Genomic DNA, 15,016 nt, shown 5'->3' on the forward strand with positions numbered 1-15,016 from the left:
ATTCCGAGGGCAACAACGCTGCAATAGGACCGCTGAGAGATGAAACAACACGGCGCTTCTGTTGCTTCGTCTTTCAGCGGTCCGGTTGGCTGGGTTGTTTTTCTCGGTGCCTTGCTCAACCAACTGGCTCAACATCGCACACTGGTGCATTAACAAGAGATGATGCATCAGCATTTCGGTCAGGGTAAAACGTTGTCTAGCGTTAATCTTTCTTTAATACGTCAGATGCACCTATCTTGGTATCTTTAATATGCAGAAAAGCGATTTCGCAAGCTGCAAGTATATGCTATCTCGAGCATCGGGCGACGAAAGTGCTTGAAATAGATATAATTAATCAAGATAAGCTTAGCGCGAAAGACGTGCAGGGGGTGCAGTGAATGCCCCGAGCGTGGCGTATTCTAGCGAGCGGAGTGGTGGTGGTAGTCGGTGTGTCGGCGTGACTTGTGTCCCAGATGACCAACTAGACCAAAACCAAAGTACCTCAACAGCCCAGCAGTCGGTGAACTACGACTACTACTACTACGCTGCGGAGCTGGGATTCTCGGCGGCCTTCACGGAGGTGAGAGCGCGAATATTTCTTTCTTTCTTTCTTTCTTTCTTTCTTTCTTTCTTTCTTTCTTTCTTTCTTTCTTTCTTTCTTTCTTTCTTCCTTTCTTTCTTTCTTTCTTTCTTTCTTTCTTTCTTTCTTTCTTTCTTTCTTTCTTTGGATAAGCTGCATCTCATTGCACATAAATATGTCGTAGCGTATGCAGCATTTTGACGCAAAAAATATGGAATTCTCATATTCATGATGATTAGTGGGTTTTATTGGCGCAAGAGCCATGTGTGGCCAAAGAGCATTCTCATAAGACATGCTTAAATGTGTGTTAGCCAGATTTTGTCAGAAAGCTTGCCAAATCTAATGATTTCGCTGAAGTCGACCTTATAGCAACCTCTGAGGCGCGATTTCATAATGTCATGTATACGTCCAATTGCGCTGGATTCGTAATTATCCGTCGCTATGTGATAACAGTCCGCATGAATGATGCTCAATTTTCTACATTGTAAACTCACTCAGGTTTTGTAACTTCAAGTCGCATTAGCCAGAGCGAATTTACATAAATACTTAACATTTCTTCAGACGGATCAGGTTCTGTCATTCCCCCAACGCGCTGCATATCTGAGTCAAGATGTGCGTCGTGGCAGGCCCGTAGCCATGGGGCGGGGAGGACGGGGGGGCTAGGGGCCCGGATTCCGCCCGAAATTTTGGTGAAGTACGTGTTTCCACCAAAAATAAATAATGAAAACAGGTGTTTTTCTCAAATACTCAAGGTTTTCAGCAAGTGCCCCCACCCCCCACCCCCGAAAAAATTCCTGGCTATGCGCCTGCGTCATGGTGCCAATTAAACTTACGACTGCAATCGAGGTCCGCCGTACGTACCAGAATGTGGCGCTTAAAGAACAAATATCGAAGGGATTGCTACGCAATCAGCCTAGCGTTATATCCCTAATTCATTAGATGCAGCCTACTTGCGTTCTGCCCCTAAGCTGGTTGGTAAAAGCGATGTTCATCTTCCGCACGTAGATCATGGAAAATGTCGGTTTGAAATTACTTTAATTTTCTGGTTAGCAAGATCCTTTTATCGGCCATCATAATACATTAATTAATGAGCGTTGTCATTTGTATGACAACATATAAACTAAAGTGGACATTCGTTCGTTCCCGGATACATGTGCAACTGCATGCTGACTTAACCATGAGAGTACGGTGTTGTAGCGCTCCGCCTTTGTTTTCTCGCATCCCTCGTGAGCTTGGTGTTTATTTTATTGTCGTTGTTCTGCTTATTCCTCTGCCAGGACGGCAGGCTAGTCCTCGGAATACCAGGCTTCTACAACTGGGAAGGTGCGTCGAATACCTTTTTTTTTTGACAGAATCAGGGCAGATAGAAAAATGCAAATAGAAAAAAAGTCAAGGGCCGTATTTTGGAAGGGTTGTTTTTTTTTTCGCCACTGTGGTTGTGTGAAATTTATAGTGCATATAGTGGCGGCTAATGAAGCTGGTGTACAAAAACAACTATAAATTCCTTACAGAATGCCACCACACAAATTGACTTTCTTTTTCCCCCTTGGCAGTGAAACCATGTGCAATATATGTCTGATGTTCTTTCGTGCAGGTTCAATAACGCGCTACAACCAAAACCATGAACTCACGAGCCATCACATGCTTCTGGGTAGAAAAGAAAAAGATTCGTACAAAGGTATCCTAAAAATCTCCTTCAGTTCACTCCTTTTTTTCGCGCATAATAGATATGACAACTATTTCAACATTTTAATCGTTACAATGGTTGCATCATGCGTTATAAGAAAGGCGAAAGACTTTTATTAAATTCATAGTGTGTACGGGACATGACACGTTTACGTTCTCTCTGTACGCAGGCTACTCCGTCACAACGGGAAGGTTGTTCCACGGGCGCGAACTGACCGTCGCAGCTGGGTCACCGCGAGGCGCCGACTACAAAGGACAGGTGAGCACAGAACCCGTGCGGTGGCGAGAGGTTCGCGAACACGCGCGGAGGGAATAAGTCACACGGTCCAAAGACGACGCCAAGGCGAAAGTCATCCCCCCGAAAGCTTTCTGCAACCAACGTGGTTTTGCAGTGCCTTCGGAATCGGACCACCTTTGACCAAGCGACGATGACGTCATCATGTGACGACACAGATTTCGGCGACCTGTGACGTCATGATGCCGCCATAGGGTGACGTCATCACATGATGACGGTTTTTTTTTTTTTCATCGCTCGTGTTGACGCCGACGGACACTTTTCGCGTTTGATGAGACATCTGAGGCTTTCGCCTTAAAAAATGCAAACGTCATCCAAATGACAGTATATCTCTGAGAATTAGGTGCGTTTAGGGGAGGTCTTACTCGCTAAATAAGAACGCGCAAATCGGTGACGCGCGCGAACTCCCAGGAAGAGCTTTCACGGGCAGCAATGCATCCACAATGATAAGTACTGCACGCAGTATGAATCTCCCGAGCGTTGCTCGCGTGAACTTGCAAGCACCACGCGACTTCATAAAATGCCAGGTTTACGAGCATACCGGCAAAGCACGTACACGGAAACTGCGACTCGATTACGCGAGGGATAAAGGTCTGGGTAAAGGAAATCTGCGCACAGTTTGTAGTTGCATTTTATCCACGTGCAACCTTCAAGTTGTTCCTCGCCTTAGCTTTCAGTTTCATGTGAAACCAGATTTACAGTTTCCACTCCAAACATGCATGCTGCCCGCTCGGTTGCCTGGTTGTTTTCTTTGCTTTCTTTTGTACATGCTACTTCCAATGCACGCTAACGAAACAGCTTTACTGTTTAATGCACTCGCTTCATCTCAGGGAATTCTTAACTAATAATTAAGTCTTTTTACCAGATAGGTTGTGCATGGGTGTATCGGACACCCAAAATGTGCTCGTCCGTCTTGCTTTTGTGAATATACTCGCGCGTACAAAGAGCACGGTTTTCGATTTGGCAGGTGTTCCTCTTTGGTATCGATGGTCCGGGCAATGACAGGGGTGTCGTGATCAGGAGCCTCCTTTCCGGATCTCAGGTGAGCTTCTTCATCGCACCCACGACTTACCAACGCTGCGGGATGAAGTGCACGTCCGCAACAGGGTGTGCGTGCGTGCGCGCGCGCGCGCGCTTGTGTGTGTGCGTGTGTGTGCGTCTGTGTGTGCGCGTGAGTGCGTGTGCGTCTGTGTGTGTGCGTGCGTGTGTGTGTGCGTGCGTGCGTGCGTGTGTGTGTGTGCGTGTGTTTTAGCAGTGGTGGTTAGGGCACTACAGTACCGTCATAGTACGCACTGTAAGGTCTGCATTAGCCGACTCTCATCGTCTCATCACGTTACCGTGCGCAACGAGCAACCGACGCAGCGAAAGCGTTTTCGGGTCACGGTACAAGTTAACTCGAAACTGAAAACCGTAGCGTAAACAGTACCGTCACAATTTCTTGTGTCACCTAGCAGATGCAACAAATTTTATCGCGCCAGCGCGTACTGCAGCAGCTCTGCTGGAATGAATACTCCACTGAGTGTAAACTGTGTATTGCTTGCTATGTGGCGGGGAGGAGGCTGGCTGCCTTTCTGTTTCGGCACCGGCATTCGCTCGCTGGCGCGTTGCTTCCTTCCCAAGCACGGATACAGCCCAATTCTGCCTAGATTTCGATGTCCGAAAACATTACAGTACAGCTTTTTCGGCGCTTCTGTTGTCCAGGTTTTCTGTGCGTTTCCCAAACTAAATTATTTGTTCGTGCTTCTGTTGTTGTTCACGAGGATGATTATGACAGTGATGATCTGATTACCATAACACCGTGGCTTGCTTGTCTCTCCCTGCATGCATAGATGTGCGAGTATTTCGGTTCTTCGCTGTTGGCCACCGATCTGGATGGCGACGGCATTGACGATCTGCTCGTGGGCGCTCCCATGCACAGCATACCGGACGGGCAGGACGAAGGGCGCGTCTACGTTTATCGAAGCAACGGTGTGGTAAGTGTGGCCAGGAGTCGGGTTATATTACGCAAGACAAGATGTCATTAAAGGGACTCGAACATAGTAGCTATTTTATTCAAATCATTAGGTGACAGCGGCTCAATCGCCGTTTCGATTAGTCCACTCAATGCTGGACCTCGATTTTTTTTCTTCCAATTTGATGTTTTCAAGGTACACCGTCAATTTTGTATATGTGTTAGTTTGGCATCCATTCGACAATCTCTTCTGTGATCCTTGCGGTCGTCGGGCGCCGCCCATATTGCTAGGGACAACGCAGTCAACTGAGAACGTTCACACGTACTGCAGCTCGTTACGTCTCACAAGAAGTCTAGTCTCCGATTGTGTAACTTAATGCATTACCAAGTGCGCAGCAGGCTTTCGCCTTCGAGTGTTACAGGGAGTGTTACATGGTGCCGAACTTTTCTTACCTTCTGATGTAAGATTAGTTACCGTTCGTTAATTGAAGGAATACTGAAAGTAAAGTAGAACTACCGTCATCCTCCTACCTTAGTCCACTTTAGCACAGTACACCTCCAATACAGATCTCAGATTATGTCTGTCCTACGCCACCAGAGCCAGTCCATTACCTGAAAATGTCCTCTGCAGCCGCTGCCGTTCCCAAATGCGCTTTCGTTTCCTATACGCCAATTTTACCAGGCTAATAGACCGCCGTTTCATAACGTTTTTCCACCACCACCATCCTGCGGATTACTTTACCTGCCCTACCCCACTGATTCCTTAACTTCACTGCTGTCATGTTTATACTTACCTATATCCCTCTCTCAAGTTTACTTTTCTGTCTCCCCTCCCCCAGTGCAGGGTAGCAAACTGGACATTTATTTTCCGGTCAACCTCCCCGGATTTCCGTATCACATGTCCCTCTCTCTTTCTCTATCCATAATGCTCTGTCGTATCTGTGTTGGGTAGGACAGACGTAGGACACTATTTTCAAGTTTCTTCTCAGTGTTGAAGTTGTAGGGAAAGCGACGTGATGGCAGCCTAAGAGGCCGTGCCGTCGTCGCTATTTATTTGAGACCGGGCGAAGGCGAGAGGCCAAAGCGAAGTGTCCAGCGCGACCAAGGCCAAAGCGTTCCCTTCCTTGCTCAGGGCTCCCGCGTCTCGAGCCACGCGGGAGTGCGCAGTGTTCCAAATTTTCATCACAGCGCACCCCCTCCCCCCAACCCCACCCGTTGGTCGAGTCCACTGGACAACATGCTTCACAATAGATGAAAAAAGAAAAGAAAATGAAGCGGTGACGTGCTTTTCACAATGGCCTTCAGTTCAGTTCAGTTTATTTTCCTTAAAGGCCCCATTTATAGGGATGTTACATAAGGGATAGGGTACATCATGCAATTGGTAATTCCAAATAAAAACCAATGGAACTTTGAAAAAAAGAGGGAAAAAATGTCAATACACTGTGCAAAAGAAAACACGCGTTAAATAAGGAGTTTGTACAAGAAAGGTTCATTAATGTAGCAACAATAGAAGAAACAACAGCATGTGGCAATTCAACGCATTAACTACTGAACCCTCACAGCAAAGTTCACAGCTTGTAAGACGGGAGTCGTCTACACACTTCCACTTGCTTGTGGCAAGGTGTATATTGGCCAGACGGGCAGATGCGTCAATGAAAGGCTCAGGGAGCATCGCACGGCTGTTCGATCGCTTGCAGGGGGTGGTTTATTGGCGATGCACTGCAAGAAGTGCGAGGGTTGTACCCCAGCATATGACGCCACTTCTGTGATGTACGTTGGCGGGGAACAGAGAAAGAGGGAAATAGTAGAGGCTGTCGAAATTCACAAGGCGGGTGACACATGTGTCAGCACTCCGTCCATCGCGTTGTCGAAAAGAGAACTGGACTTCTGTGTAAGAAGAAACCACGTGCGAACTGGCGGTATCGATAGGCGGCGGAGAATTTCTTTTCTTTTTGCTAGGTGGATAAACTTTGTCTGTGACGTGGCACCTGCGCGTGCGCAAAGAAATGTATTGTGTCCTTCATGTCGATTTAAAAATCAGTTGAAGTCCAGCGGTGGTCCTGTCTCCTTCTATGTCGTCCTTTGTGTGTGTTCGCTAGCAATATGGAAGCATATAACTACTGAACATCTTGGACAAAAATAACACTGTACAAATAAATAAAACAATAACAAACAATGAGCACTGTAGAAATAAATACACGCGTTAAGTGATGAATTTGTACAATCAGTGCCAATTAATTTGGCAAATCAGAAGACACAGCAGCATTGAACATATGATGGTTATTTGTAGATACAACATGGTGGGGAAGGGCATTCCAATGTCACACTGTTCGAGAGAAAAATGAAGCAGAGAAAGTAGTCGTGTGTGAACGCGGTTTGAAAACTTGTAGGGGGTGACCAGTGCGCTGCGATATTCTTGCTGGTGGGGTGATGTATGGCATGCGGTTAAGTGAACTGTAGAAAAACTTATGAAAAAAAACGCCAGGCCTGCGCGGAAAGCGCAGCACAGTCACAGCGAAAGCTGGAAGAGCGGCATTTCTATAGTCCGTTATAAACTCTCTTGTGGCTACTAATACAAGTACATTAGCAACGTACCCATACGACACAAATCACAATTTTTGGAAAGTTGGGAAGCACCCACCACGACATTATTCGTTATTCTGCGGAGAAGCGAGGTACCATCTGTGAGGCATTATGTGCACTTTGTTATTGCGGTGGTTGATGACGATGAAAAATTATGGCTGATCCCTTTGTAATGGGTTGGAAGCTTTAAACGACCCACTAGTTACGTAATTCATATTGTGTGACGCCCGGTCGTTATTTAACTGTCCCTCCACACTTTATAACATACGTTAACCGGAGAAACGGAGAGCGAGAGAGAGAAGGAATTAACTTAATTAGAGCCTGAGGAAATGGATCAAGGGAGTCTGATGAGCTTCCTTGGCAACCAATAGAAGCGCACTTGCCAGGAACCCACTACGCTATAAATCATCATAATTTTTTTGAAGTAGGGAAGCAGCCACTATGCAATTTTTCGTCATTCTGGCAACCTTCTACAACCAATACAAGTGCACTTGCGAGGAACCCACTACGCTATAAATCATTGTAATTTTACTGACACCACGAGGAAATGGATCCTGCGCTTATGGGCTTCCTTGGCAACCAATACAAGTGCACTTGCGAGGAACCCACTACGCTATAAATCATTGTAATTTTTGAGAAGTAGGGCAGCAGGCACTGTGCCATTTTTCGTCATTCTACGGAAATTCCTGCTAAACGCATGTAAGGCATTATGCGCACTTTGTTGATGCTGTGCCTGTTGACGATGAAGAATTATGGCACAGCCCTTTCTAATGGGTTGGAAGCATTCAACAACTCCTCGTTGCGCAATTCGCATTGTGTGACGCCTGGTTACAGAATTCGCGTTGTGCGACGCTTGGTGCTTATTTTACTCTTCTACCACGCTATATTGCATATGCTCATGTGGTTCCTTCCCGACATGAAGCCTGTATAGGACATTTTTGCAAAGCAGTTTCAAGCACCGGCATGGCTCAGAGGTTGAATACTGGGCTCCCACGCAGAGGGCCCAGGTTCGAACCTCGTTCCATCCCGGAATTTTTTTCTTATTTCGTTTTTTTTTTTCGAGCGATACTGGTTACGGACACCGGCGGCGGCGGCGGCGGACAACTACGGCGCCAAAAACGGCCTGTGAAATGATCTCATAACAGCTTTCGCTGTAAAAGACCAAGGATGGCTATCGTACGACGGTGCAAGAGTGAATGTAACTTAGATTTTTTACAGCGAAAGCTGTTATGAGATCATTTCACCGGCCGTTTTTGGCACCGTAGTTGTCCGCCGCCGCCGCCGCCGCCACCGCCGCCGCCGCCGGTGTCCGTAACCAGTATCGCTCGAAATAAGAAAAAAAATGAAATAAGAAAAAAATTTCAGGATGGAACGAGGTTCGAACCCGTGCCCTCTGCGTGCGAGCCCAGTATTGAACCTCTGAGCCATGCCGGTGCTTGAAACTGCTTTGCAAAAAGGTCCTATACAGGCTTCATGTCGGGAAGGAACCACATTAGCATATGCAATATAGCGTGGTAGAAGAGTAAAATGAGCACCAAGCGTCGCACAACGCGAATTCTGTAACCAGGCGTCACACAATGCGAATTGCGCAACGTGTGGGTTGTTGAATGCTTCCAACCCATTACAAAGGGCTCTGCCATAATTCTTCATCGTCATCACGCACAGCATCAACAAAGTGCGCATAATGCCTTACATGCGTTTAGCAGGTACCAACGCTCTCCGTAAATGACGAAAAGTGGCACAGTGCCTGGTGCCCTACTTCTCAAAAATTACAATTATTTATAGCGTAGTGGGTTCCTCGCAAGTGCACTTGTATTGGTTGCCAAGGAAGCCCATAAGCGCATGATCCATTTCCTCGGGGTCTCAGTAAAGTTCTTCGCCCCCCCCCCCCGTCTCTCTCCCACGTCAGCGTATGTTATACAGCATGGCGGGAGAGGGAAATAGCGACCGGGCGTCACCCAATGCAAATTACATAACTGGTGAGCCGTTTAAAGATTCCAACCCATTACAAAGGGCTGATCCATAATTCTTCATCGTCATCAGTCGTCGCGTCAACAAAGTGCACATAATGCCTTAAAGACGTGTAGCGGGTGCCTCGCTTCTTTGCAGAATGAAGAATAATGGCTTAGTAGGGGCTTCCCAACTTCACAAAAATTGCGATTTATGGCGTAGTGGGTACCTTTCTAGTGTACTTGTATTGTAGCACCAAGAGAGCTTAACGGGCTCTAGAAACGCCGCTCTTCCAGCTTTCGCTGTGACTGTGCTGCGGTTTAAGCGCAGGCCTGGCGGTTTTTTTTTTTTTTTTTTTTTTTTTAAAGGCGGATATACTTGAATAGCATGAATGAATGTATCTTGCTACGCTATTTTGAAAATACTCAAGTGCGTTGATGAGGCATTTTTGATATGAGTCCCAGATTGGTGAAGTATATTCAACTTTAGGCCTGCTTAGTGATATGTACGCTAGTGTAGTCTCACGTCCTGTTGGGCATGACGTAAGTGGCGCCTCAAAAAAAAATCACACCATCTCCCGCTAAAGGGGACCATGAGGCGATGTGAAGCAGCGTTTCGGCATGTCGAGTCCGCGTTTCAGAGGGGGAGTGGAGAGGCGAAGTGGAGAGGGAGAGTGGGAGAAAGATAAAGGGGGCGGGGGAGAGGGGAGTGGAGAGGAGGTGTGTGGAGATGGTTTGCGCATGCGCAGTAAGGGTGGTCACGGCGTACACCACCACCATCAACCCCACCCCCACCACCGGTTTGAACTCCGCCATGAGATGCTTCGCATCTTAAAGCCGAGTGATTGGTTCGCCGATGATAGTACGCTGTTGATATGTGTTCCCCAGTTAACATCAAAAGAAATTAAGACTCCTAAGTACTTGAATGATGGGACTGTTTCGACGGCATCCATTCATGGCATCCTTTGGTCCCTGGCTCTCCCGAAGTAAAGATGGGAAGTAAACAGTTCTTGCAGTGCAACGTCAGGGTCCTTGGGCCGTCACTATCGTCAAAAACCTGCGTGGCTATAACTGAGTAAACGTATAGGGCAGACATTGCGCCCTCCGCCCCCTCTTAAATGACTAGGAGGATGGGGGGGGGGGGCTGAATGCTATAAAGCACTGCTGCTACTTTTGCTGTAAAGGAAAAGTAACGGCATTTTTGAAAAGTAATTGTAGTCTACACTGAAGCTATTTAAGGAGCAAGATGGTCGTTGAAGTGCCATGTTCGCGTCAGTATAATCGGAAAACATGGTCTGAAAGCGGGACTACATTGACCGCCCGTGGTTTGGTTCCTCTTCGAAGGGACTGTATGCTTCCGGCTATTTGGAGGGACTCCGAGCAACGGCCGCCCGCTTCGGGACCAGCATCACCAAAGTTGGCGACCTCAATATGGACGGAATACAAGGTGGGTCGACGAAGAGCTACATTACGATGCGCACGATATATCTTTATAAAACAGCGAGTCCAACTACTAAAATTTCGCGATATCGTTTCGAATTCGCGTCTTGTCAGTTCTGATTGAATCACTGAAATCATACAGCCTGTAGCTGATTGGCGTAAACCGCAAACGTGGCACAATCCAACCAGAACAGCACTGCGGCATCGGTCGCACAATCTTTCAGTGTGTAGCTTGGACGCATTATGAGAACGTTGTGAGAACGTTATGGTCCTTGTAGAAAGAGGCAATGCCGTTGTAGTGATATCTGGTTGTTTTTTATTCGCTTGCATTTCGCCAATATTTCGAAAGTCCAGGGGAAGAGCGAGCCACGCCGACTTAGCCAACACTTTGGCGCCGAGCGGAAACGGGTATAGCAAATGCGTAAAGCAAGTTGATATCATGAAGGAAGCGGTGATCGCATGCGCGTGACCTTTCTTCGCGGCTGTCTCTGCAGGCGCGAGTGTTTCGTAGCGCGCGCGTGATTCACGGATTCCGGTATATAGTATATTGGCATCGCGAGATGTGTCACCGAGGGGTACTAACCTCTTTTTATCGCTCATGCCTGCAGACGTGGCTGTAGGCGCGCCCTACGAGAACGACGTGGGAGCCGTGTACATTTACCATGGCTCGCCCACGCTCGGCGACAGGACCGTCTACGCACAGGTGAGCTAAGAAGCAAGTGCGCATCATCGACGAGTGACTCCGTATACGGTACACACCTTGCAAACGTTCCCATCGAAATTCAATAGACTCTGAAAAACCTGTATACGTGTTCTAGCTACAGAAAGACGATGTATTCACAAGATGTAAATTCACAGCGATCCGAGCATATTGCATAGTCATTTCGGAAGTGAAAACGCAGACAATGAAGGAACACCAAATAGAAAAACTATATATGTTTAGAACACCAAGAAAAGCTTTGAAAACTCTATTTTCCTTAATTAGGTGATAATGCGTTGATTGTTAGAAAAAATATTCATGGTTGCTTGAGCTTCACGCCGAAGCACCAGCACACTATGTCAGTGTTACATCACGGATTTGAAGGTCTTTTTAATTTAAGTAATTGCGTCATATTTTCTTGCTTTTTTTTTTGGGGGGGGGGGGGGTACAACTTTATTGACAGCTCTCGATTTCAGCCAGGACAACATTTTTGTCCATTTTTACCAATAAGCAATGAACCTAGTAGACTCGAATGAACCTAGCAGACTCCAATTTCCTTAACATTTCTTTGGCGTCTCCTAGCGCTAGTATTTTTTTCTATTACCGGAAGACTGGAATATACTGCATGAAATTTCGCCGCTCGGAAAGACAACACAGAAGAAAGACACGGATCACGACGACATGGGCGGAATATAGAATCTCACTTGGCCCTGTAGTGCTTGCTTTTTTTTTGTTTATTTTGTCGTTGTGTATGCACAAACCACGTTGAGCGCTCGTATTTTATCAGTGCCACCCGTAGTTTGCGTAACTGGTGGCGCGCTATCCACGGCAATTATTACATCACTGCGGATGTAAATGGCCTCACGCGTCACTGAGCAGCATATCTGCGCACTTAGCTCGACGGACACAGGTAGTGACCATGAAAAAAAGAAATTAAAATGAAGTTTCCTTTTCTCTTATCGCAAAAACATATATGCAACCTTGGCGAGCGTATATAAGAGAGACTTTGGGATAAAGTACGCTCGTTAAACATGCGGACACAGAGGACGAACAATCGCGCGCGGCTCTTGCCGGTACCGCATAGTTTGCGCGGTGATTGCGTTTAAACGTGGACAGGAGGTATAGCAAAACCGCAGTGCTGTGTTGTTCGATATATACGCAGTTTATATGCGTGTCCCATCCGCTATGAATGAATGAATGGATTCATTCATTCATTCATTCATTCATTCATTCATTCATTCATTCATTCATTCACTGTCAATAAGTCGGGTGACAAGTGAAAGAAGTACCGAAATGAACGTATTGAAAAGATTAATGGAGGGCTCGCATGGTTAGATATCTCACATAATCGGTGCTTGTTGTCCACTTTTATGCTACATATGTGTTTTTGGTATTGGTATAGCTTATAACGTTCTAATTAACCAACTAAATGTATAATTAATTAATTAATTAGTACCCCTCCGAAACGTAAAAAAATAAAAGCAGCGACGGATAAAAAGAGAGACAAGACACCACTTATACATGGTGAGCGCTATCACCAAATGACTGAAGCAGTATACAAATGCCATCTTGTATGAATGTTTGAATTGGCGCAAACTATCCACGGACTTTTTTCCTGTTACTATGTCATTCTACTCGCTAATTACGACAACTTTCCCGGGAGAAAATATGGCACAGTCTATAAATCGAATTACCTTCGCTCGCAGCAACCGTATTACTTGCACCGTTACTATCCGTGGCGTTCACGCGCACTGGGAAACGAATACGTGGATTGTATTGATAGGTCGGCAAACTCACTCATGAGTCGACTCACTCAGACTCAGTTCGGGCCGTGAGTCTGAGTCTGAGTCTTAGTGAGTCCGGGTTAGTAATATTTGGTGAGTTTGAGTCTGAGTGAGTCCGGTTGAGGAAAATTTGACGAACCGGAGTGAGTCCGGTTCAGGAAAATATTGGTCAGTCAGAGTCCGAGTGAGCCCTAAGCGCAAAATATATTTCTTGAGTGAGTCTGAGTAAGCTCCACCTGTTATTGCCGACCTATGGTCCTATCTACTCATCACCAGCATTACTATTTGTCTTATATCGGCTTAAGTTTATACTCAAACCTATTCACACATATCTCAACGCACAAGCGTTCATGCGCCACCTCAATATTTGTTGATCAGAGGCGTGAATCAGGAGAGGGGGAGGGGGGTTGCCTTGACCTCCCCCCGCAAACTTTTTCACGGGAAGTTCTTGAAAAAAAATACCTCGTGTGAGTCGCGTATTTCATAGAAATGTCCTTACTGGGTTGAAGTAACTCGTATTTGAAGGTACAAGATCACAAGGCATATCGTAGAGCACCGATTATGTGAGGTATTGTCTCTAAAGAGCATTGACACCATGATACAGAAAGCAAATTTTAGGCTAACGGACTCATGAGTCGACTCACTCATGCTCACTTAGACTCAGATCAAGCCGTGAGTCTGAGATTGAGTGAGTCCGGTTGAGTAATATGCTGGTGAGTTTGAGTCCGAGTGAGTCCGCTTCAGAAAAAGTTTAGTGAGTCTGGGTCCGAGTGAGTCCAGATGAGGAACATTTTGGTGAGTCTGAGTGCGAGTGAGCCCTCAGAGCAACATATATTTCTTGAGTGAGTCTGAGAGAGCTCCAATTATTTTACCGACCTATGATTGTCTTATTACTTAGGCGCTCGTTATTTCTTTAATTTACCCTGACGTTTGTATTGCTTGTCTACCGCATATACAATGAAAACGAGCAATGATATGCAATTTTGGCAAGGATCGTGGCTCTAAGTATGTCTGAGTACATGAAGCTCTGGTGGTTTCAGGTCTGAATGTGAAACTTCGCCGTTACCTTGAAAGAACAATTTTTCCGCCTCATTCTTTTGTTTCCGTTCTGCGTGCACAGAGGATAGACGCGAGCACCGTGTCGGCACGCATCGGGAAGCCCTTGAAAGGGTTCGGCATCAGCATCTCCAAGGGAATGGACGTCGACTCGAACCACTACTATGGTAAGTGACCTCCCGAGACTTTTTGCGCACCGTATATATATAGGGTATGTTGTAGCGATGATTTCAAGCATCTTTGCGGCCTCTTTAATATATGCAATCCTCACTTCTGTGGAAAGCGGCAAACGTTTGTTGACGCCCGTATCTTAATCGTCATTGTAGTTATTCTGAGTTTCAGAAAAAAAGCTCACAGGGTCCCTTATGCAATCGCCTAAGACGACTCGAAGGCGAAAGCCATCTTTTTTTTCTACTCAGTCGATGTATTGATCCTCCCCCGGTGTTGCATGAGTTCCCGGTGTTGCATAATTCCCGGTGTTGCATAATTCCCGGTGTTGCCTGAGTTCCTTCACTTGGATAACTTGAAAGATTAAGTTGTTGAACTGACTAGTTGCCAACTAGTCCAGCAGTCAGCCTGCCAACTTATCTTTGCGTTCGCTTTCATCTTCCACAGACGTTCTCGTCGGGTCTTACGTGACGGACAACGCCGTACTCTTTAGGTGAGTGCACAGTTCTCGTAGTTGACGACATCACGTTAACAAGCAAAAGAGTATCTCTTCATTGCTCACCTATAACATGATAGAGGCTTCCTATTTATTGGTACACAGAAAGTGCGTTTCTTTTTTTTTTTGTTTTGTTCAAATGATAATTTTGTTTTCAGATCCCGTCCGGTTGCGCAGTTGAGAGGTGTCATCAGGCCCGAGGTCGGAATGATCACCTCCGACATGAACAAATGCGAAGTCTCCGACAAATCGAAATTCGCGTGCTTCAAGCTCACGACCTGCATCGAATACTCCGGAAAATTTGTCCCCAATACGACAGGCGAGTATATAATCTTCAGCATCTTGATTA

At 46.2% G+C, this 15,016-nt stretch overlaps 1 protein-coding gene across 2 annotated transcripts in view; it reads left to right on the plus strand.

Annotated features, from left to right (window-relative positions):
• Nucleotides 1-15,016, plus strand: part of LOC119387980 (integrin alpha-11) — a 56,959-nt gene that overhangs the window by 17,746 nt on the left and 24,197 nt on the right. The window contains exons 5-15 of one of the 2 annotated variants that reach the window (XM_037655574.2): nucleotides 453-559; nucleotides 1,837-1,882; nucleotides 2,154-2,237; nucleotides 2,416-2,504; nucleotides 3,508-3,582; nucleotides 4,370-4,513; nucleotides 10,368-10,470; nucleotides 11,072-11,166; nucleotides 14,068-14,170; nucleotides 14,619-14,664; nucleotides 14,826-14,986. In XM_037655574.2, the coding sequence (XP_037511502.1) occupies nucleotides 453-559; nucleotides 1,837-1,882; nucleotides 2,154-2,237; nucleotides 2,416-2,504; nucleotides 3,508-3,582; nucleotides 4,370-4,513; nucleotides 10,368-10,470; nucleotides 11,072-11,166; nucleotides 14,068-14,170; nucleotides 14,619-14,664; nucleotides 14,826-14,986 (1,053 nt within the window). The remainder of the gene's footprint in view (nucleotides 1-452; nucleotides 560-1,836; nucleotides 1,883-2,153; nucleotides 2,238-2,415; nucleotides 2,505-3,507; nucleotides 3,583-4,369; nucleotides 4,514-10,367; nucleotides 10,471-11,071; nucleotides 11,167-14,067; nucleotides 14,171-14,618; nucleotides 14,665-14,825; nucleotides 14,987-15,016) is intronic. The other variant, XM_037655575.2, reaches the window with a different exon arrangement.

The sequence above is a fragment of the Rhipicephalus sanguineus genome, chromosome 3, assembly GCF_013339695.2.
Source record: "Rhipicephalus sanguineus isolate Rsan-2018 chromosome 3, BIME_Rsan_1.4, whole genome shotgun sequence".
In the NCBI taxonomy this organism is placed as follows: Eukaryota; Metazoa; Arthropoda; class Arachnida; order Ixodida; family Ixodidae; genus Rhipicephalus; species Rhipicephalus sanguineus.